Genomic DNA, 24,239 nt, shown 5'->3' with positions numbered 1-24,239 from the left:
GAGAGCGAGACAGCGAGAGAGAGAGCGAGACAGCGAGAGAGAGAGCGAGACAGCGAGAGAGAGAGCGAGACAGCGAGAGAGAGAGCGAGACAGCGAGAGAGACAGCGAGACAGCGAGAGAGACAGCGACAGCGAGAGAGAGAGCGACAGCGAGAGAGAGAGCGACAGCGAGAGAGCGAGAGCGACAGCGAGAGAGAGAGAGCGACAGCGAGAGAGCGACAGCGAGAGAGAGAGAGCGACAGTGAGAGAGAGAGCGACAGCGAGAGAGAGAGCGAGACAGCGAGAGAGACAGCGAGACAGCGAGAGAGACAGCGAGACAGCGAGAGAGACAGCGAGACAGCGAGAGAGACAGCGAGACAGCGAGAGAGACAGCGAGAGAGAGAGCGACAGCGAGAGAGAGAGCGACAGCGAGAGAGAGAGCGACAGCGAGAGAGAGAGCGACAGCGAGAGAGAGAGCGACAGCGAGAGAGAGAGCGACAGCGAGAGAGAGAGCGACAGCGAGAGAGAGAGCGACAGCGAGAGAGAGAGCGACAGCGAGAGAGAGAGCGACAGCGAGAGAGAGAGAGCGACAGCGAGAGAGAGAGAGCGACAGCGAGAGAGCGACAGCGAGAGAGAGAGAGCGACAGCGAGAGCGACAGCGAGAGAGAGAGAGCGACAGCGAGAGAGAGAGCGACAGCGAGAGCGACAGCGAGCGAGACAGCGAGAGAGCGAGCGAGACAGCGACTGCGAGAGCGAGTGAGACAGCGAGCGAGACAGCGACTGCGAGACAGCAACTGCGAGAGACAGCGAGAGACAGCGAGAGAGAGAGAGCGACAGAGAGAGAGCGACAGAGAGAGAGCGACAGAGAGAGAGCGACAGCGAGAGAGCGACAGCGAGAGAGAGAGAGAGCGAGACAGCGAGAGAGCAACAGCGACAGCGAGCGAGACAGCGAGACAGACAGCGAGAGAGAGAGCGAGACAGCGAGAGAGAGAGCGAGACAGCGAGAGAGAGAGCGAGACAGCGAGAGAGAGAGCGAGACAGCGAGAGAGAGAGAGCGAGACAGCGAGAGAGAGAGAGCGAGACAGCGAGAGAGAGAGAGCGAGACAGCGAGAGAGAGAGCGAGACAGCGAGAGAGAGAGCGAGACAGCGAGAGAGAGAGCGAGACAGCGAGAGAGAGAGCGAGACAGCGAGAGAGAGAAAAGAAGTTCACTGACCGGCTTTGCCAATTTGTACTGCTAATTTGGTTAGCTTCCCCTGGAGAACGGACTTCTCCTTCTTCTCCTTCAAGTTGGATTTCCTCTTCTCGTCGATGTCGACTTCGTCGCTGTTGAGCGGCTGCATCTCCATGGCGGCTCCGTCCGCGGCTTTAGCTGAGGGGGAGAGAAGAGAGGAGACGGACTTAAAGGTTGGACTGATTCAGAATGGAGGTACTCCTACTGCAGTTTCAATTACCAGCCCTCAAGTGTGAGAACGCCTCTAGTTTTCATGTTTTAGTTCTAATCAACTGGACTGTTTTGCCAACCAATTAGCTGTTGAATGAACTAGCAGTTAGGAAGGAAAACCAGCACTAGTAGCCTTGCCTTTCTGCCTACCTGGCTCATGTTCAGCAGGCAACAAGCGCAAACTAAGATTTTGAAACAGGATTTACAGGTACAACTTACAATCAAATGGCCCATTGTCATTTTTCTATTTCAAAACATTTCTTACTTCATGCCTACTGACCATAAGAATGAACAGTAATCAGGTTGTATGTTCATTTAAAAAAGCAAGTCACTGCACAACTGTTAAAGCAAACAAACTTTGGACATAGAAGTTGAGGGGGGCGGGGTTGAGATAAGCAAGTTGGAAAATCAATGAGTTCCATCTCTCCAGTCCTTTAGTGTGATTCAATAAGGAGTCATTTTCAAAGAGACTTAACAGGGTGCCATATTTTTTGCAAACCTTTTCTTTAGGCTTTGGCTTTCGATTCACAGAGGAGTGCTTTTGGAAGGGAACTTGGGGTAAAAGTCATCGCAATTTTGAGTCCGGTCCAAAATGTAATTTGGTAGGAATCTAATTACCATATTCCCACTCAGAGAGCAGCAGCCCTGGGATCTGTGGAATCCGCTGGGACAGTGGCCAGACAGACACCATGTCAATTCCTCTAAAGCCCCCTTCCCTCCCAGGTTTGAAAACGTCAGCAGACACCTTGACTCATCTGACCAAGTAACATAGAAGACGCTGAGCCCCTGGTCTGACGGTGGACAGGCGGGCTAGGCAGGCCAGCAGGGCTGATCTCTTACCCAACTCTCCAAATGATAAAATCATTATCTCTAGCCCTGCCAGGGCTAGCACTGCAAGGGAGGATACCTGTGTCGGCTTTACCACTGTCTCCCTCCCAGCCCTGGACTGACTGAACAGTCATCATATACTGTCTGTCTCTCTCCCAGCCCTGGACTGACTGAATAGTCATCATATACTGTCTGTCTCTCTCCCAGCCCTGGACTGACTGAACAGTCATTATATACCGTCTGTCTCTCTCCCAGCCTTGGACTGACTGAATAGTCATTACATATCACCAATCGATTCTATCCCCAGGCTCCTCCCTTGCTGATGCCAGGAGCCACACAGCCAGCATCTGCAGGATGGGTGCCACAATATTCCCAGGTGGTGTGTTCTGCATTTACACAGCCTGTAATCCCAGACTGAAGGATTATTCTGCTCACTCCTGGCAAAGAGAGAATCTGTGCACAAAGGAGCAGCGCCAGGACCTCAATGAACAGGCTCCGCTAGCTAACAGCACAGCTGGCGCTCTGTAGACACTGGCTGACTCAATGGACTTTAGAGAGCTGGGTCTCACGGTCGTACAATAGCATGACGCTGAACAGCTGACAAGGTCTATGAGTACTATAGAATGAAGGGTTCAGATTGGACAGCTACGTCCTCAATCAATAAGAGAGAGAAAGAGGGAGCGAGAAGGCCAAAAAGAAGATGCTCTTCCCCAAGATTGTTACAGGGCTGTAATCTCCTCGCTAAATCTCCATAGCTGAATTCAACAGCACCTGCCGCTAAATTCTCGGCGAGGCAAGGGAGAGAGGGCGAGAGAGAGAAGGTAACATACTGGCCCAGACTAGACAATGAATGGACCAGTCACGGGCACACGCACTCTGACCCACAAGGCCACAGAGTAGCATGGGGAAACAACCTGACCCGATACAGATTAAGCTACTTCTACTGACACCAGGCTAAGCGACAGATCAAGGTTGAACTAAAATCCAATACTGTTAAATGGGCTGAGGAGAAGGCAATAATGTAGAGCAAAACAGATCAAGGTACTGTAGCAGAGTGCAACCAAGTCAAAGGGAAATGAAAACGCACTCCGGCCTGTTACACTCACCTTTCTTGCGGTTTTCAGCTGCTCCATCTTGCTCTGTGGATGGAAAGTAAAATCCAGAGGAATAGAGTCAGTCACTTATTGGGGAGCAACTTGCAAACGGCTGCAATTCTGACCAATTTAATATATACTTCCAATTATGTAAATCTCCCATTTTGATTTGATACCGTGAGAGCCGCCAATCATTTTTATGAGAAGCCAAACAGATGAATGCTGGGATTGCATTATGACACGCACATTCTAAATCAGCTCCTCCAGCCAATAGGCCATTCTTACACCCTCGCCTCATACCAAACAAGTCCACACACACAATAGAACTACAGCCAGCCACTTTCATCATACACAAACACACCGAAAGCCTGAAAATGTATCCACATCCTACTAAAGTATATTAACTTGTTTCAAAACCCTGAAACGTATGCACACATACACAAAAGTATGTGGAAACCCCTTACAAATAAATGTATTTGGATATTTCAGCCACACCCCCTGCCGGCAGGTGTATAAAATCGAGCACACCTCCATTCAATCTCCATACATAGACAAACATTGGCAGTAGAATGGCCGTACTGAAGATCTCATTGACTTTCAACGTGGCAATGTCATAGGATGCCACCTTTCCAACAAGTCAGTTCAAATTTCTACCCTGCTCGAGCTGCCCCAGTCAACTGTAAGTGCTGTTATTGTGAAGTGGAAACGTCTAGGAGAAACAAAGGCTCAGTTGCGAAGTGGTAGGCCACACAAGCTCACAGAACAGGACCGCTGAAGCGAGTAAAAATCATCTATCCTCGGTTGCAACTCACTACCAAGTTCCAAACTGCCTCTGAAAGCAACGTCAACACAATAACTGGTTTCCATGGCCGTGCAGCCACACGGCTTTCACTGCCATTGGACTCCGGAGCAGTGGAAACACATTCTCTGGAGTGACGAGTCACACTTCATCATCTGGTAGTCCGACAGATGAATCTGGGTTTGGTGGATTCTGGAAGAACACTACCTACTCCAATGCATCGTACCAACTGTAAAGTTTGGTGGAGGAGGAATAATGGTCTGGGGCTGTTTTTCATAGTTTGGGCTAGGCCCCTTAGTGCATGTGAAGGAAAATCTTAACGCTACAGCATACAATGACATTCTAGACGATTCCGTTTCCAACTTTGTAGCAACAGTTTGGGGAAGGCACTTTCCTGCTTAAGCAGGACAATGCCCCCATGCACAAAGCGAGGTCACAACAGAAATGGTTTGTCGAGATCTGTATTGAAGAACATGACTGGCTTGCACAGAGCCCTGACCTCAACCCCCATCAAACACCTTTTGATTCTACCATCTAGTGGAAAGCCTTCTCAGAAGAGTGGAGCCTGTTATGGCAGCAAAGTGGGGGACCAACTCCATATTAATGCCCATGATTTTGGAATGAGATGTTTGACCAGCAGGTGCCCACATACTTTTGGTCATGTAGTGTACACACACACACGGCCTTGATTGAATAGAACTACAATTGCTGAACAAAGAATGGCAGAAGGCACTTGGCTATATGTAGAACAAACACTAACAGCATATATCCCATCGTGAGCTGAAAGCACTCAATACAAGGCTGTCGACTGCACAGGCACAGCAGCATTGAACACGGCAACAAGTGCTAAAGTAAAGCCTTGCCAACTATTCCCATTGAAGCAGCAGCTCTCCCAAAATAAGTCCCACCACAGCTGAGACCTGACCTGTGCTCAGCTTAGCTCTAGTTCAAACCTCTCTCCTCTGTCAGCTCAGTGCCGTCTGCTCTGCAGTGTGAGTAAGTGATTAGTGGTGCTGCCGTGTGCAGCCCAGACAGAGGCCACTGATTCTCTACCTGTCTGACTCTGCTTTCTCACACTTCTCTGCACATCAACTGCATCTATAGAAATTCAACAAAAGACTGTTGAGAGGAAAACGTCGTTCTCTGTGATGGGCAAAGGCATAATAAAATGATAAAAAGGCAAGGGTAGAGAACTGAATCATGAATGTATTCCGCCGGGCTCTGAAATGTCAACGTACTTTTCTTCTCTTTCTTCTCCTTCTTCTTAGCCTCCTTCTCCTCCTCATCATCGTCGTCTTCCTCCGAGGCGCCCAGTAAAGCGAAGATTATTCCAGTTTGAGAGTTCTCACCCACGGCTGTGACCAGCATTTTGCCGGAGCCCTCCATGACGTGAGTGCCTGCAGAGGGTAAAGGGGGTGGGTGAGGTAGTGCCGCCATAGACATACAACTGATGCTTACACTGTATAAGATCTCTGCTAGGGCTTTTCCTTACTATTACTTAACTAAAGCCATGTAGACTAGGATTATGCTAACATTTTCCATTACAGTACAATTCTATGGAGAGAGGGGAATGTGGGTGCTTGCAGTCCTAGATGCTGATTCCTGTGGTAAAGTGAGTAAACCTGGGGGATACAGATAAGCATGATGTTTGAACCTGCCTGCAGATAGAGATGAGAGGTAGGGCCAAAGAGGCAGGCGCCTAGCTAATGCTACAGTGTAAATGCTAGGTGTTCCCCTGACTATTACTCAGCTAATGCTACAGGCACCAACATTCCCCCTTACAATTACATGGACAGTGCAGTGTGCCCTGCCAAGCTCTGTTGCTCCCGGCATTATGTATCTGCTATAAATTGCTACTGATAGTAAGGAATATTTTGGATGTTTCCAGTCCTGGGTCTGGATTCGGGAGCCTGTAGTCATTGTGAGGAAATCTGAGCGGAGAAACTGTAGGCCTATATTTACAGCTAAATATGGAGAGCATACAAAACGTAATAAAGTGTATCACGTTTTGGAATGACATTTCAAAAGCAGAGTCGAGCCTCAAATACTCATCTTGGATGATAGCACAAACACATTCGCACACTCCCAGCCTTTAATCAAAAGCCAATTGTGAGCCTCAGTGAATTAATGGAAACATGAGTCCCACAACACAACAGTAGCTTTCTCCAGAGTTTAACGCCTACAACTGAGACAGAAGTGCATTAAGAGCTCCCCATGCCAGTGTTAATTAATTAATTAGGCAGGGGCTGGTCTGAACTGGGGGGGGGGGGGTGATGATACAGACTAAAGGCAGACAGACTCTCTTGGAGGTGAGACCAAAGGGGGCTGGGAGAGGCAAACAAGCACTTTTAAAATCCCTCCTTGGGGATCTGACCATAAAAAGCCCTTTTATTAAAGGATCAACGTGCCTTCATAAAATGGGATTAGGGACAAGATGAGCAATACCCTCGGACGGCAAAATAAAACAGGGTTTAGAGGTAGGTAGAGATATATATATATATATATATATATATATATATATATTCACAGTGCTCAAGTAGTCCTGGACCTACACCATCAAGTCCACAATTAGGGGTCCTTATTAGAGTTCAGAAATATGCATTTTCAAACAGACCAACAAAATATGGGTTTTAAACCATTTCACCTGTGTTTTATATTGAAAGTCAGTGTTGTATTGTGTCAATAGTCAGAAAATACATTAGTGCAACATATTCGGCAGAATAATCGCTTCATTTTCATCAGATAATAACAGAAGTGCAACGCTATTTGACTAGCACCCACATAAGTAAATTAGTTGACAATTATGATATATATTTTTTGCAAAAACAATACATGGCCATCATATTTCTAATATTTAAATCATAAAATATAGCCAGCTACATTTCCTAATGTTTTTCTTGGAGTTAATATAGCATTTTACCTGAGAAACGTAGGCTAGACCAAGAAAAGTAGCTACACATCAGTCAGAGCACTGTCTGCTGATTGACATTGGTGAATTCATTCTCATCAAAGTGGAGAAGTGCAACTGAAGCACACCAGTCTGATGCAGAGCAGAGATTTCAATAAGCAGCATTTCAGATCTGCCTTTACAAAACACAGCAAGATATTTCTTAAGATCTTTTATCTTTATGGAAAACGCAGAATTCCCTGACAGTACTTCTGGACTCAAGCTCAGAATATTGCTGGATACTGCCTGCATACCCCATTCCATGACAAAGTCAGAACATCTATCAAGGGCCTGGCCTTCTATTCCACTTGCAAAAATGGCTTATTCCACAATTAGGGGTGGGGTCAAATCTAGGCCGGGAAACTGATCTACAACCACCATGAGCTTCATAGTATAAGAAAACAAGCCAAGGCAGAAGAACAAGAATATAACAGCTACCTGACAACAGCATGGGGTCTCTTTCCAGCGTTTTCTTGACGTGGTCCGACTCCCCTGTGAGGGAGCTCTCATCGATTTTGAGATCATTTCCTTGAATAAGAATACCATCCGAGGGCAGGAGATCACCTGGGAGACACAAACAGAAAAAATATTCCTTAATGAATTCACAAGACGCGTGGCTGAAAACAGAATACATTACACACTCTGGTAAATTCATCCTCACCAATAACAGATAACTGGGCCCTAAATGTCTTCCTATTTCCTATGTAGTGGACTACTTATTATTTTTTCTCCCCAATTTCGATCTTGTCTCATCGCTGCAACTCCCCAACAGGCTCGGGAGGCAAAGATCGAGTTGTACGTCCTCCAAAACATGACCCGACAAACCACGCTTCTTAAAAACCGCCCACTTAACCCGGAAGCCAGCCGCACCAATGTGTCAGAGGAAACGCAGTTCAACAGACGACCGAAGTCAGCCTGCAGGCGTCTGCCCCGCCACAAGGAGTTGCTAGATCGCGATGGGCCAAAGCAAGCACCCCCAGCCAAACTCTCCCCTAACACGGACGATGGTGGGCCAATTGTGCACCGCCCTAAGGGACTCCCAGTCACGGCCGGTTGTGACACAGCTGGGGATCGAACCCGGGTCTCTAGTGACGCCCCAGGTGGCCATAGTGGACTACTTTTGACCAGGGCCCATGGGGCTCGGGTCAAAAGTAGTGCACTTATATAGGGAAGAGGGTGCCATTTGGGACGCAGAAAGAGGTCCCTCTTACCGTATTTTATTTGTGCAACGTCGCCGACCACAATCTCAGCCACGGGGATTTGGATGACTTGGCCGCCGCGGACAACGGCAAACTTCTGCTCTTGTTCGATGCGGCTCTGCAAGCCGCGGAATTGCTTCTCTTTGCTCCAGTCGTTGAACGCTGTCACCAGCACCACGCAGACGACCGACAGCAGGATGGCGGCGCCTTCGATCCAGCCCGCCTCTGCCTCACCATCATCCTCCACCCCTCCAGCTGCGCTCCCACAGTCTGCATAAGGATCAAAGTACACAGTTACTGGGATACACTGCCAGGTGTCTAACTGACACCTGAATCTGAACACATTTCATTAAATGCTGGTAATTAAATAGTAAACGGGTGACAACCAGGCCCAGACGGCATTGCCGTCCACAGATTTTATTTGAAATAAACTATCCCTCTGCAGTGAATTTAAGTCAACATACAAATAAAAATGTACACAGTGCAGTACAATGGACACCTGCAGTGCCTTCAGAAAGTATTCACACACCTTGACTTGATCCACATTCGGTTGTGTTGGAGCCTGAATTTAATTGTCACTGGCCTAAACACAATACTCCATAACATCGAAGTGGAAATATGATTTTAGAATTAATTCAAAATGAAAATCTGAATTGTCTTGAGTCAATAAGTATTCAACCCCTTGTTATGGAAAGACTAAATAAGTTCAGGAGTAAAGATTTGCTTAATAAGTCACATAATAAGTTGCATGGACTCACTGTGTGCAATAGTGTTAAATATGATATTTGAATGACTACCTCATCTCTGTACCCCACACATACAGATAATTGTAAGATCCCTCAGGCAAGAAGTGAATTTCAAACACAGATTCAACCACAAAGACCAGGGAGGTTTTCCAATGCCTCGCAAAGCAGGAGATCTATTGGTAGATGGGTACAAATAAAATAAAAGGCAGACATTGAATATCACTTTGAGCATGGTGAAGTTATTAATTACACTTTGGATGGTGTATCAATACACCCAGTCACTACAAAGATACAGGCGTCCTTCATAACTCAGTTTCCGGAGAGGAAGGAAATCGCTCAGGATTTTCACCATGAGGCCAATGGTGACTTCATTTTTATTTAACTAGGCAAGTCAGTTAAGAACAAATTCTTATTTACAAGGATGGCCTACCCCGGCCAAACCTGGACAATGCTGGGCCAATTGTGCTCCACCCTATGGGACTCCCAATCACGGCCGGATGTGATGCAGCCTAGATTCGAACCAGGGACTGCAGTGACACCTCTTGCAGTGAGATGCAGTGCCTTAGACCGCTGCACCACTCGGGAGCCCAAAGTCTCGGGAGACTTAAACCAGTTACAGAGTTTAATGGCTGTGATAGTTTTCTTCTGAGGTTTGGTCAACATTGTACTCCACAATACTAACCTTAATGACAGAGTGAAAAGAAGGAAGCTGGTACAGAATAAAAGAGTCCAAAACATGCATCCTGTTTGCAATAAGGCACTATAGTAAAACTGCAAAGAATGTGGTAAAGAAATTAACTTCATGTCCTGAATACAAATCGTTATGTTTGGGACCTTTTGTTCAGATCGTTAACAAATAAATAAATAATTAAATCCATTTGAATCCCACCTTGTAACAAAATGTGGAAAAAGTCAAGGGTGTGAATACTTTCTGAAGTCACTGTAGGTGGTTTACAAACTATCACGCTGATCCAAAGTGCTCCGATTTAAAAAGAAAACATCTGAGCCAGCACAGGATGGTCAGACAACCACAGAGTTAACTCCACTACTGCCTAGGCATCAAGTACAAGACGTAAATAGAGGTGTTGCTTACGTTCTCTTTCGGCATCTGGAGGTCTATAGAAAGAAAGGCCTAATGAAACTATGGCTGCCACTTCCAGGATAATCAGTGTTACATCTTGCAATGCTTCCCAAACTAATTGAAGAAATGTTTTGGGCTTTTTCGGAGGTATTAAGTTCTGCCCGAACACTTCTTTTCTTTTGTCGATGTCTGCGGGCTGCCCACTTAAACCTGGGGGAAAGAGAGCGATAGATGGAATTAGATTAAATTAAGACAGTACATTTGTGTTTCTACATTTTCTTAGTTTACCATTGAGATATATATTTGACAACCATTACCATACCCACAGACGACAAGTCTGGGGGAAAATAATGGCAATATCCAATGTCCCATTAACCTCATCAACAACCATGCATGTAGAAATTTGGTGAATGAATTAAATGAAAATGGCCAGGATCAGAAAGACGGAATAGATTCAGTGAATACCAACCCAAATGGTCAGAGAGCCGTATTCTGTGGCAGGGCTCTTGAAGCAACAATGCCACCGGGCGACAATACACGTTCTACTTCTGAAAAATAACAAGTCAACCGACGCCTCGGTCTCAGATTTTTCAAGGGTAGAATTCCAGGATATAAAAATAAAAATCGAGGAGTCATGATATTAAGATAAATCACACAAGTGACTTTCCCCTGTCAATGATTGATAACTGGAGATGCAGTGATCATTTTGACATTCAGACAGTCACAGCAAGGCCCGATCATTGTCTCACATTCAACGTGACAAGGCCCGACTGCTCTGCAGACCCATTCATTTGTGTGCAGAGAGCATTCCGCTTGCCGTACCACTCACTCAAATGGCTGCTCTCCACAGCCAAAAGGAGGGCGGTCAGATTCAAAATACCTTTATACATTTGATGTGGCTTTTTCAACCTCTACTTATGCACACTGAACTGTGGAGGCAGATAGAGAGAAAGACAGAGAGAAGAGAGACTAATCAAAAGTGATCTGGGAGATAAATTGGGAGGTTTTAAGCAGGCTCTAAGAGCGCAACAGAGAGACTAGAGAGAGATAGTCCATGTCTGTCTGTCTCAAGCTAATGAAGAGTGGGAGACTAGACTGGAAGGCTGTAGGGAGTCAGTTGGGAGGATGAGGCTCCCAGTCTAATGAATGGAGACCGAACAGCAGCAGAAGGGTCAGCAAGTGCCCAGAGTCTGCATTCAAGCACTGAGCAATGACATCACGTGTAGCAGTGGGTAATTAGTCAGCATTGCAGAGCAGCAGTGGGGTGGAGGAGGAGAGGAGTGAAGGATAGAATGGAGGAGAAGGCGCATGCACACCTGCTGAGATACGATTCTCTGCCTAAAGGAGCTGTCAGAATCAACTTTTGAACATGCTACTGCAACATCCAGTGTAATGTTTCAAGCCCAGGAGACGGGGCAATTTGGCCATGTCAAGACCACTCTATTCACAGTATTACATCAAACCCCTGGTGGAAAGCATGCTGGAATTCACCCCACAGAACAAGAAGTAGTGAGCAATAGAGTAGAATATTGCGCTGCTGCTCAAAGCCTACTTACAGCAATTAGCCTATAATGTAAACCCCATGATATTAGTCATTTGACTGATCGTTTCCAGATTTTTTAAAAAGGACGTTTTAAAGCTGCTGTCTATGTGTGCGTCAAACTGTATCTCGTAATAAATGTATATTTCTGCGTGTGTTTACACGTTAAAGTAGTGTGGGTCGAGGGGCAGCAATGCAGTCTCTCGCCCCCCGCGTGTGTGTGGATGAGGTGCCGCCGCTGCTGATGACTCACCGTTTACAGCTTGATCATTCCACCCCCCCATCCCCACATTAGTGAAATAAACATTAGTGACAAGAGAATGATTTAGACAAGAGGACGTATGACAAAACAAAAGGTTCAAATCATGTTAGAGTTGGAATCACTTAGCTAGTCCATCACCAGTCACCCGCGCAGCTATTCATTAACTCTTTAATAATCGACTTGTCCCCGCTTAACCCCTCCAAGTACTGTCCTATTCTGCCGACTCTGTGGTTTAAAATTAGCCCTCTGGACTTCACTCGTGGTGCAGGTGGTAAAATGATTTGGGCAAAACAGCTGTGGCTACATGATCTCCGCAGACAGAGAGAAGAGACATCTAGAATAGCTTCCCCTAGCAGGCGTCCATCTTTATAACAAACCTGCTACTTCTAGTTCAGTAAAAGTCCTCCAGCAGCCCCAACAGCCCACATTTTAGTTGTAGACTGGCACAAACATACCTCATTCAACTCATTTAGCGCTTGACAATTATTTGACAAGTTGAATCAGGTGTGCTTGTCCAGGGCTACAATAAGGAGGAATGGAGTCGTATTAGACTATAGACCAGGATTCTCCAACCCTGTTCCTGGAGAGCTACCCTCCTGTAGGTTCACTCCAACCCCAGTTGTAACTAACCTGTAACTAACAAACCTTATCAACCAGCTAATTATTAGAATCAAGTGCACCGTGCACTAGATTAGGGTTGGAGTGAAAACCTACAGGACCATAGCACTACACAGCTTATTCAAATAACCAACTCATCATCCAGCTTTGACTATTTGTAATTAGCTGTGTAGTGCTATGGCAAAAACCAAAACATGCATCCGGGGGGCCCAGGACCGAGTTTGGGAAGCCCAGCAATAGACAGGAGTAAGAAAAGTTTTCATTTGACAATCTTGCCCTAACAATTAGGAAACATACTTTTGTGTTCCATCAGCATTCTGCGCAAAGTCTACCAGAGATTCTGTGTCAGACATAGCCTTGGTTTCAAAAGAGAACGATACTAGCAAGACTGACACAGCTTAAAAAGTACAGGTAGGTTCAAAAACAAGACACCATGAAATCACCAATAACCAGAGACAAACCCAGAAGTGATCAATCAACTGCCCTGCTGAAGGGACTTTAAAGCCAGAGATAACAGGTAAATCAATCTGCAGGCAGATGTGTATTGCAGCACTCCCACGAGATTTATCACCAGATAAATGTAGTAGCACCCAAAATATGTCTACTCTGAAGAGTTTGAACAATAGTGAAAGAAGGAGTGGGCAATCAGAAGATTTGGGGATTGCATTAGCTTTCAGAAATCAAAACGCAGACCATCAATCTGCATTTTAAACCTTTTCACCTGCGTTTTAGATTGAAAGTGTCCGTGTTTTTTTGCTTCGATAGTGATTAGGGGTGAGCAACTACAGATGCATTCAGCAGAACATGGCTACAATTTGACCAGATGACAACTGAAGTGCAATGCTATTTTGGCTAGCAGCTGCACAAGTATATTAGCTTTTTTGCAAAAATGATGCATGGCCATCATATTTCAAATGTTTATAAAAGAAAGTAGCCAGTTAATATTACATTTTACGGAGAGAGAAAAAGAACACCAAAAAAAGTAGCTACACATCAGTCTGAGCGCTGTCTGCTGATAGAATGGCCGTTCCTGAATGCAGGAAATTGATTGGTCTGACGATGAGCCAAGATTTCTCATCCGAGTGGAGAAGCGCAACGAAAGCACAAAATGAGTATGAAGATGAGCAGAAATGACAATAAGAAGCATTTCAGAGCTGCGTTTTACAAAACAAGATATTTCTTAAATTTTTTATATTTTGTTTCCTGTGTGAAAAACAACTCTACATTAACGCATCCCCTAAGTTTGGCAATAATATTGTTGCTCAGCAGCAGAGCTTTTTCAAATTCATCTTAAACAGAAGAATATGGTTAAGGGACAGAAGAACAGTCTGTTCAGTGCTGAAATAATAGTGGGAAACATCCTTGGGAATTATGTTACTGGCTCTAGTAAAAGGAGAAAGATGGTGGTTACAGTGTAGAAAATAGCCTTGTGGAGGTCTGAGTACTGTCCTAAATATAGTGTGACATTCAAGGGTTATAGGAAGGCCTGCTCCCTTTAAAATAAAATGTCAATGCTGTCCCTAGTAATACTGTAACCAGCAAAGAAAGCATATTTTCAAAATAAAAGCTGGAAGTGGACAAAAGATTAGTTTAAGTACTGGGATTTAGAATGGAGAAATGGCCTACTAACTAATTAGCAATCCTCTTTCGATTGTCAAGCTGGCAGTAATCTTAAATGACGGCTTCATTTCCTGGGCCAATAGTGAATGAGCTGATTGAAATACATGTGTTAAAAACTCTGGGCCACCCAGCCAAGTAGTGGAGCTGCTGCACTGCACACGCTGTGGAGGAAACAATGTGGAGCTATTCTAGCTTATCAGGGGCAGGGTGTCATGTCAGAATGTCCCCAATTCAATTGTCACATTCTGATTGTTTTGACTGTGCTCTGATCGATTGTGACATGTACATTTCTCTGAGCCTGAAAATTGTCACAGTTCAATAATTGCACGCGCGTCTGCTTAGGTGGATGGCTGTGCTTGTGCGGATGTCTCTCCACACCCTCAATTAGCTAGCTAGCATAATTTGTGGTCAAGCTGATTGAGATGGCTTGGTTGTCAGAGGTGTGCAGTTGTAGCTTGTTTGTATAGCTAAATAAACCCGTAGCTAGCTAATTAAGGCCGAGGGGGTGGAAGAGACAGCCGCACGAGCTCAGCCATCCACATAAGCAGACGTGCATGCAATTATTGAACTGTGACAATTTTCAGGATGTGAGAAATTTTACAAAATGACGTCACAATCGAGTAGAACAGTCAGAGCAATCAGAAAGTGAAAAGGAGAATTGGGAACATTTTTACATGACACAGGGAAGGGCACTACTACAACAAGTTTCTGAACATGCACAAGGCCTAACTCAAATGGACAGATAACCCTACCTGATCTGACCCTCGCTTATCCTTAATAAAACACCAACTGTCATGACTACTTACACTAAAATTGTCTCTAGCTAGCATGCAGTACCAGTCAAAACTTGACACCTACTGGTTTGGTTACTACATGATTCCATATGTGTTATTTCATAGTGCTGATGTCTACACTATTATTCTACAATGTAGAAAATAGAGAGCTGGATACCAAAAGTATACAGTTTTCAGAAAGACCAAGATCTACAAAATACTTGTAATGTGGATCTGACTGCTTAGTTCAAAGTGACACAAAAAGAAAATGTTTACATTTTAAAAAAATCTTCAATGTGTAGGTGTGTCCAAACTTTTGACTGGTACCGTAGATCAAGACAAAATAAATCGACCAACCACAATATCATACAAGGCATGGCCGGCCCTGTACAGATCCCCTGCTTTGTCATTACAAGTTCTACAAATCTTACAATTCACCAAAAATTCCCAAATACAAAGTGCTCAACAAATCCTTGCAATTGACACATGTACATTAAAACCCCAGTTGGAGCCTTACTCTGGCACTTTGGCATGGAGCTGGCAGAACAGAATCCAGCTATGACTAGGCCTATATACTTCTGGCTGTTAATGGTCTTGTTTCAATACTCACTGAATAAAGGGCAGGAGAGGACACGTACCATAACAGACTGATCTAGGACATGTGGGATCATTCAAGCCTCAAGTATGAGCAGCCTTTCTGTTTGGCATTTCAACCGGTTGACAGTTCAGTTCAGTTTAGACGATGATCATTGTAAATTTGCTACTGGCACCGACGCTGTATATAGATCACATTCTCTTGTTTTTTCTTACTTTCTTATATCTCACATTTATTTTTTAGTTGAACTATTTTGATATTGAATACTGCACTGCTGGGAAGGTGTAATATTTTAACTTGAATAAAACAATGAGTTTTTAATAGTGAGCGAGTGAGGCTTTTCCTTTTAAAAAGAATGTCAGCTATGATTTTTTTTTTTTTTTAATGGATGAAATGGGGCAACCATTGTCCAAATCATTGAAATATTGTATATACTATTATACAAACCTATCTGATGTTCAAACCGACAAACCCCTGTGCCACATCTGAAGTTCAAACCAACAAATGAATGTGGCACAGGGGTTTGTAGAACCTACAAACAGATGTGGTACAGGCCATTCACTAGGAGTACTGAAACAGTGCAGGGCACTGACTGTGGTGGATATGCAGTGCCATTTTAATCTTGGATCAAACAGAAAATCTCCTCCCCCAAGAGTTCACTCCAGGTCATGCTAGCGATTAGGCACAACAACTTCTATGTGGAGACTGGAGAGAGAGCAGTAAACCAATGTATGCAGGAGAGGTTCTACACAGGCAAGTCCCTGATGTAAAGTGACTCTGCACTTTTTCCACACACTTGGCATGGCCAGATCTGCTGAGTGAACAGAGAGGATCAGCGCCTACACACACACAAACAGGATATAAAGCAGACAACATGGAACGTCCCTGAGGAACGGAACAGTGGTGCTGCTTACGCGCCTTTTAAAAATAGGATAAATATTGCATTGGTGGTAGGGACTAATATACACACACACTTTAAAAAGCAGTGGCATTTTTCTAGATTAGCTGCTACAGGGAGCGAGACATTGCTGGGGAGAGCCCTGAAAGACCTGAGCCCTGGCTACAGCAGGAAGGAACTCTCTCGGACAGACTCTGGTAATACGTTTTCAACCCTCGTCTCCAGGGCATGGCGAAAGGGGGATAAAGGCATGCCATGCTGCTGGAGAAAGGCAGAGCAGAACGGAACAGGCCAGCAGACCAGTTCCGGAGATGAGCTCATGTCTTGCCCACACCACAACGTTAAACCAGTTACTAGCCGCGCACACCATCCTGTCCTGTCCCCACATGTGGAACATTGACCTGCAGAGTCTGGTACTGTGCCCAGACAGACAGCTGGTCTGTCTGAAGCCTCCCTCCACACACCAGAGGTGAAAAAAGAGAGAGAAAGAGATACACAAACCCAGGAATAGCTCAAGGCCTGGACCGGGTCAGTGCCACCGTTCCCCCGGCCACCTGTCTACTAGGACACCAGCTTTCCAAGGAAGTGATGTCAAGGTGCTGTGAATGACATGGCCCAATGACATGCTTGCTAAGCAATCCATTTTTGCCATGAAACACTTTCATAACCACACGTATCACTAGCATTCACAACTAGCATTCACAACTAGCATTCAAGAAAAACAGATCTAATCCAAATGAAGAGTGATGAAGGTGTATTGGTTGAGAAATAGAATGAGGCGGTATCTACCGTCTACAGGTGACGTTTTCAATCGGGTGCAGAGTCCTTGAACGTCCCCATAACTTTCCCCGATTTTGCCTATTGCCTCTGCCCCCCGCAGTTCCATGAGCGACCGCAGGTCCTTTAGCGAGCAGCCAAAGTCCCCATGGTGGTTGGCCGTGGAGTTCTTCACTCCGCTGTAGGAGTTGTTTGCCATAATGTCCTTCTGCGTGCGCACCGTCGGCTACGGTGAAAAATGGCGTCCCAAAGGGAGAGCTAAAATCCTCAGCGAGCGAGCCCAGCAGTAGTTCCCATAAACAGCTACAAGTCCTTCAGAGGATGATGGTGGTGAAATGAGGAGACTCCAGGTAGAAGGACTTGGACAGATCAAAAGCATGTTTCATGTTGACCGAGGTTCACACACACAGACTCAGAGAGAAGACAGCATTCGAGGATCTGAAAGAAGAGAAAACGTACATTTGGTCATTCAGAATTCAAATGGCATGTTTAATTTCAATAATATACTAGCACTTATGAAAAAGTCACAAGGCAACACACTGATGATATAATCCAAACTATCAGGTAAAGACGCTTGTAGTCGTTCACTTCACAGCACCACTGAAAATAGACTGCAGGAACCACAGGTCACTGGCAAAGACGCAACTTAAAATGCTATCCTTTTGAAGAGAAAATGTTATGCTTATTTGAGGCACACTGCCGTGGGAAGCAGTCAGCCATTTAAACTAATGGACAGACAGGGCTGACATGTTATTCAACATTAGTATTTTCCTTGAGCCCTATGACAAATGTGCATAAAGGCGGAAGAATTCAGATATGACATCGTTTTAGCACTATCCACTAAGTTTGAACCATATCGCCCGCCGTAGTTAAAGTGCTAATAAATCAGAACAAATCCCCTTTAAATTTTTTTAAATGACCAGCAACTTGAAGCAACAATTTGGATTATGTCTACTCTGCTAATATCCATTAAAAAAACGGACAAAAAAAGACTGACTTTGCACTATTGAGCAATGTACAATAGTGCAAACTTAGCAAAACAAGTGATTTGTGGTAAGTGTATGAGGGCCACCATCTTTATGCACATCCGCTATTCAGTAATTGCCTTACTGTTAGGTATCAATTTGGCTGCCGACTAACTGACCCTCATTAACTGGTTAACAAACGGTTACATTTTTCACAAATAGTAAAATGTGACAGAAAATACTATCAGAGATCTTTATATAATGACGAGAAGCTTATTTCAGCGCCCTAACAAAAAGGCAGTCGTCCCAAGGCTGGAAGGCAGGCGACAGAAATGCATTGGGCTTGTTTTGATAAGATTCTGGCGAGAGCTGAACCTCTCACTTAGCCTCTTCCTCTCTGATACTATGTATACATACAAGGACCGGACATTTTTCATTAAGAGATTAATGGAAACATGTAACAATAGCAAGCCTATTGTGTTAGTCAAAATGCTATAGCCTTTATTTGAACATGCAACTCCTGTAATGTAGCAGCTAATAAGTCATTTTAAAACATTTGCCAAAATGCAATTAGCTGGAAAGCAGCGTTCTAAACAGCACGCCTAATGCGAGAGTCGTTCCATATGTGACAGAGATCAACATATCAGAAACTTAGAAAGAAGGGGACAATATATATCAACGACAAGGATGAGTTGCTTTTACGATTGTGCCTTCGGCTTCCGGACAATGAAAGAAAGTCGATATGAAAACCAACAGAACAGGAGAGAAATGCTGGTTAATGGCATCAGGAAGTCTTTATAAACTAATTGCCTCCACGTTTCTATGGATGGATTTTCGCAAGGCTACTTTGAAGCAAGGTAAGACATGCCTCATTATTTGAAGTCAAATGTTAACTTTCAGATAATTACTGCCTCAAGTTCACATTGCAAAGTGGTGGGTGACGCACTGATAGCCTGCCTACCGTTGATGATAGCCTATGCACTCAAATGGCAAATGGGAGACGTACTTTAATTACGAGTTGAAATTGATCAAAGTTTAAACACGCGATTGCATGTAGAATATTTATTTGTTGCGCTTTGTTGACTGGGCTTACAAAAGCACATTTCACTCCAGTGAGGAGCTACTCTGGCGCTCTCTGACAGGTTGTAAGATACTCCGCTCCTCAAACTAGGCTCAAACTATGCTGTACACGTTTGATAAATAAGATGCATGATGACTAACAAAAATACACACGTGCTAATTTAATTCCACACAATTATGCAAATTAACCTATAGACCGATAAGCATGACCGATCAAATGTATTTTCAGGGGCCAGATTACCAGTTAAAATCCCTACTTCCTGCATATTTCTCTCTATACTACAAACTAGAGGTCGACCGATTAATTAGCGCCGATTTCAAGTTTTCATAACAATAGGAAATTGGTGTTTTTGGACACCGATTTGGCCAATTAAAAAAAAAAGTGGGGGGGGGGGGGGTTTACACCTTTATTTAACTAGGCAAGTCAGTTAACACATTCTTATTTTCAATGACGGCCTAGGAACGGTGGGTTAACTGCCTTGTTCAGGGGCAGAATGACAGATTTTTACCTTGTCAGCTCGGGGATTCAATCTTGCAACCTTACGGTTTACTAGTCCAACGCTCTAACCACCTGCCTTACATTGCACTCCACGAGGAGCCTGCCTGTTATGCGAATGCAGTAAGAAGCCAAGGTAAGTTGATAGCTAGCATTGAACTTATCTTATAAAAAAACAATCATAATCACTAGTTAACTACACATGGTTGATGATATTACTAGTTTATCTAGCGTGTCCTGCGTTGCATATAATCGATGTGGTGCGCATTCGCGAAAAAGGACTATCGTTGCTCCAACGTGTACCTAACCATAAACATCAATGCCTTAAAATCAATACACAAGTATATATTTTTAAACCTGCATATTTAGTTAATATTGTCTGCTAACAATTTATTTTAACTAGGGTAATTGTGTCACTTCTCTTGCCACAGAGTCAGGGTATATGCAGCAGTTTGGGCCGCCTGGCTCGTTGCGAACTAATTTGCCAGAATTTTACTTAATTATGACATAACACTGCACAACCTTCAATGTAACAGGAATATTTAGACTTATGAATGCCACCCGTTAGATAAAATACGGAATGGTTCCGTATTTCACTGAAAGAATAAACGTTTCGTTTTCGAAATTATAGTTTCCGGATTCGACCATATTAATGACCAAAGGCTCGTATTTCTGTGTGTTATGTTATAATTAAGTCTATGATTTGATAGAGCAGTCTGACTGAGCGGTGGTAGGCAGCAGCAGGCTCATTAGCATTCATTCAAACAGCACTTTCATGCGTTTTGCCAGCAGCTCTTAGCAATGCTTCAAGCATTGAGCTGTTTATGACTTCAAGCCTATCAACTCCCGAGATTAGGCTGGTGTAACCGATGTGAAATGGCTAGCTAGTTAGCAGGGTGCACACTAATAGCGTTTCAATCGGTGATGTCATTCGCTCTGAGACTTGGGGTAGTTGTTCCCCTTGCTCTGCAAGGGCCGCAGCTTTTGTGGAGCGATGGGTAACGATGCTTCGAGGGTGGCTGTTGTCGATGTGTTCCTGGTTCGAACCCAGGTAGGGGCGAGGAGAGGGACGGAAGCTATGCTGTTACACTGGCAATACTAAAGTGCCTATAAGAACATCCCATAGTCAAAGGTATATGAAATACAAATGGTGTAGAGAGAAATAGTCCTATAATTCCTACAACCTAAAACTTCTTACCTGGGAATATTGAAGACTCATGTTAAAAGGAACCACCAGCTTTCATATGTTCTCATGTTCTGAGCAAGGAACTTAAACGTTAGCTTTTTTTACATGGCACATATTGCACTTTTACTTTCTTCTCCAACACTTTGTTTTTGCATTATTTAAACCAAATTGAACAGGTTTCATTATTTATTTGAGGGTAAATTGATTTTATTGATGTATTATATTAAGTTAAAATAAGTGTTCATTCAGTATTGTTGTACTTGTCATTATTACAAAGAAAAAATGTAAACAAATATTTAAATCAAAAATCGGCCGATTTATCGGTATAAGCTTTTTTTGGTCCTCCAATAATTGATATCGGTATCGTCGTTGAAAAATCATAATCGGTCGACCTCTACTATAAACCCGACGAGAAGCACAGGCAAACAGATGTAGGTGGTCACTATAGTAAAAGCAGAGCCAAACAAAAATGTATTGTAGTTAATGTATGATCATTTATGTACCATTGCACATGTAGAGTTCTATAGTCCATTCAACTGGTATACAAGTCAAAAGAAGAGCATTTCACTTAGCCTAACTGGAATTACTGCAAGAATTCTAACTCATGAAACGTCCAGCTTCCTCCCACATAGTGTTTGGTGCTTAATGTGAAGTAGCTATATAGGAAAAACCCCTTCCATTTCCAGAGTCCATCATCAAAATGTCCCTGCTACACTTATTTCAGTTGTGCAATTAAAAACCATTTGACATTCAGTGTCCCCACTTTGGCTAGTGGCGATTCATTGGGAGATGGGGCTGGCGCTCACTGAATGATCATCTCAGAAAAAAGCTCCTTTTTAATCTAATTAGACAATCTCTGGCATCATCTGGGAGATCCAGTCTCTGCTCTGCTGACCAAAGTGAAGAATAAAGCACAGCAGTCGTCAGCCTGTTTTAAGGACGATTCCACTTTGATTAATTTCTTAGAATCACCACAAGGAAAGGTGCCATGTTCGAAGCAGGGAGAGGGATGCACCGGAATAAGGAAGTCAAAAAACGTCAGGAAAGATGACATGTAAAAGGCAGCTTGTATGGAAAGACCATTCAAATGGGCAATGATGAAAATGACCCAACCTATATTGTCTCAAGGTTAAAATAGGACAGTGAATCCCCTAGGGCAGTGGTTCTCAAAACTTCTACTCTGCAAAATAAAATTACTTTTCAAAAATGTGTTATAGCCCTGAATTAGCACACCTGATTCACCTAGTCAAGTTGGAATCAGGTGTGCTCGCTCTGGAATAGATCAAATACATGGAACGGCTGGGGGTCCCAAAGGAGAGATTTTAGAATCACTGCTCTAGAGGAATTTAACACTGTAGGGCAAGCGGGGGAAGCACTTCCTACTCCCTCTCTCAAAGAGGTCACCAGCTGGGAAGTCGGTTTTATTCACGGTCTACATTAGTGTCTGGGTGTAACAATGAACTGAATGAGAGAAAAAGTAGTGAGCACACTTCCCTTTTTCAGATGGGGAACATAATACTCATAACTGCATCAGGACAAATCCCTGCACATTCTAAGATGCCCAGAAAACAGTGCTTTACTGAGGGCACGAATGTGGTACATTCACACAAGTGAAAAATATCATTTCAGTAACTGGACAAATGAGAGCAACCCAACGAACCCACTACTTTCAGACTTGTTTTTGAGAAACTATTTGGTCACGTGTCAATTCTATTTGGAGCCATCTGCCATGGAAAAAGGACAGGATTTATTATTCTTTACACAACATAATTGCAGGGCTGGTTGCAATTCTGAGGTGACATAAAATCTCATTTGAGAGGGAAATACCCCTTTTGCTGGCCACAAGTTTGGGGTGAGGTTGAAACGTACACAGAGGTTTCCACCAAAATATTTCACGTGGTAGTGTTTTTTATAGTTGTGCGAAAACACAAAGTGAAACTTTTTACCGTTGCCTAAGTATAATTTGTGTTCTAATTTTAGTGTGGCCCATTTAGACAAGAAGGGTTGCAGTTCCTTATTGAAACTCTGGCAACTTGCATTCTGCCTGACAGGAACGGCATCTTTCCACAAATTCAAGTGAATTAGACAAATTCAAGTGAATTACAACTGTGGCCCAGATGACTTACCATGTTAACTTGCCTATTGCGGTGTGTGACTCTCTCAATGTGTTCCCCCCCCTAAATGGTCTTCTAAAAATGGTTGGCATATTTGAGTTGCCCTCAGCACCCAGCGAACACACATGTTCAACCCCAAAGTAATGGAGGCGGCCAGACTCCATTTCCCTTGTCCTCACATCTCATGCTCTGAGCCTGTCCCCCTGCAAGCGCCTGCACCACCAAGATGAAGGAAGTGCCAACATTTGCTGAGCGGTGACAGTTTCAGGTTGCGGAACAGATCACATGTCACAACAGTGGAAAATCATTGTGATTGGATCACCGAGCTAACAGCTGGCATGGTATGGTTGAACAACGATAGGAGCGAGGTTAACCCTTTGTGCACAACAACAGCAAAACCCTTACTAAGTAAGAGAAGACCAAATAAATCTATTGGGGTTTCACTTAGAACCGTATACGAAGATGTTTGTCATAAAAAAGCTCAGCAGTTATTCCTTTCCAGGGAGCAGAAAATGAGATGTAACAGACCTCTATGGCCAAACGGTGCAAATGTTATCTGTTGATGGACTTTCAAGCAATTCTCCCCAAACTAAGGAAACCCTCTTGGTCATGGTTGGCACTTTGAACCCCTCTACATGCCAACTTACTCGTTGTGAGTCAAGGACAGCCATTCCAGGGATCCCTCTGCTATGGTCTTGCTGGTGCAGATGGGGGTATTTTTAGCATCCTACAGACTACCCCTTCCTGTCCCCATTCCCCACTCTGGCCCCTGCTGAAGTGGGTCAGGGCGTGTAAATGTGGAGGGTACAAAGCAGAGGCAGGCACCCAGCCTTACTCATGTCATGCAGCATGGCTCAGTGCTATCAGCGTGCCACTTCACACCAGAGACTGGGCACTTCTCTACTCTGTGTTCTACATGACCAGCCTGCCAATTCACAACACCATGCAGAGGTGTCCCTGCCCGGCGTCAACTCTACGACACGCTTCCTCTTCCCAGTGCTCTTCTGCTCATTTAATCGAGATTTGTGATGGTCTCTTGGGGGACATTTAAAAATCGTCCTTTGCGTCTCCACTTTCCCTTCTGTATAAGCAAATGGAATAAATTGAGCCTCTTCTGGGTTTTTAAAGGGGATAGAGGTAGATTTATTGAGGCTATGGTTTAATTTAACTTGTCTGTTCTTCATTTTCAAGAGCAAGCCAT

At 44.1% G+C, this 24,239-nt stretch overlaps 1 protein-coding gene across 10 annotated transcripts in view; it reads right to left on the bottom strand.

Moving 5' to 3' along the window:
• LOC139392731 (ATPase plasma membrane Ca2+ transporting 1a) overlaps window positions 1-24,239 on the bottom strand; it is a 56,975-nt gene that overhangs the window by 24,869 nt on the left and 7,867 nt on the right. For 9 of the 10 annotated variants that reach the window (XM_071140938.1, XM_071140932.1, XM_071140935.1 and 6 more), the window contains exons 2-8: window positions 17,210-17,635; window positions 10,127-10,324; window positions 8,300-8,557; window positions 7,527-7,652; window positions 5,380-5,538; window positions 3,355-3,387; window positions 1,193-1,348 (exon numbers count right to left, since the gene is read on the bottom strand). In XM_071140938.1, coding sequence (XP_070997039.1) covers window positions 1,193-1,348; window positions 3,355-3,387; window positions 5,380-5,538; window positions 7,527-7,652; window positions 8,300-8,557; window positions 10,127-10,324; window positions 17,210-17,396 — 1,117 coding nt within the window. In that variant the 5' untranslated portion in view covers window positions 17,397-17,635. Of the gene's footprint in view, window positions 1-1,192; window positions 1,349-3,354; window positions 3,388-5,194; window positions 5,240-5,379; window positions 5,539-7,526; window positions 7,653-8,299; window positions 8,558-10,126; window positions 10,325-17,209; window positions 17,636-24,239 lie in introns of all 10 variants that reach the window. The other variant, XM_071140941.1, reaches the window with a different exon arrangement.

Source organism: Oncorhynchus clarkii, chromosome 33, assembly GCF_045791955.1.
Source record: "Oncorhynchus clarkii lewisi isolate Uvic-CL-2024 chromosome 33, UVic_Ocla_1.0, whole genome shotgun sequence".
Lineage (NCBI taxonomy): Eukaryota > Metazoa > Chordata > Actinopteri > Salmoniformes > Salmonidae > Oncorhynchus > Oncorhynchus clarkii.
This window is presented reverse-complemented; position numbering and strand designations above follow the sequence as displayed.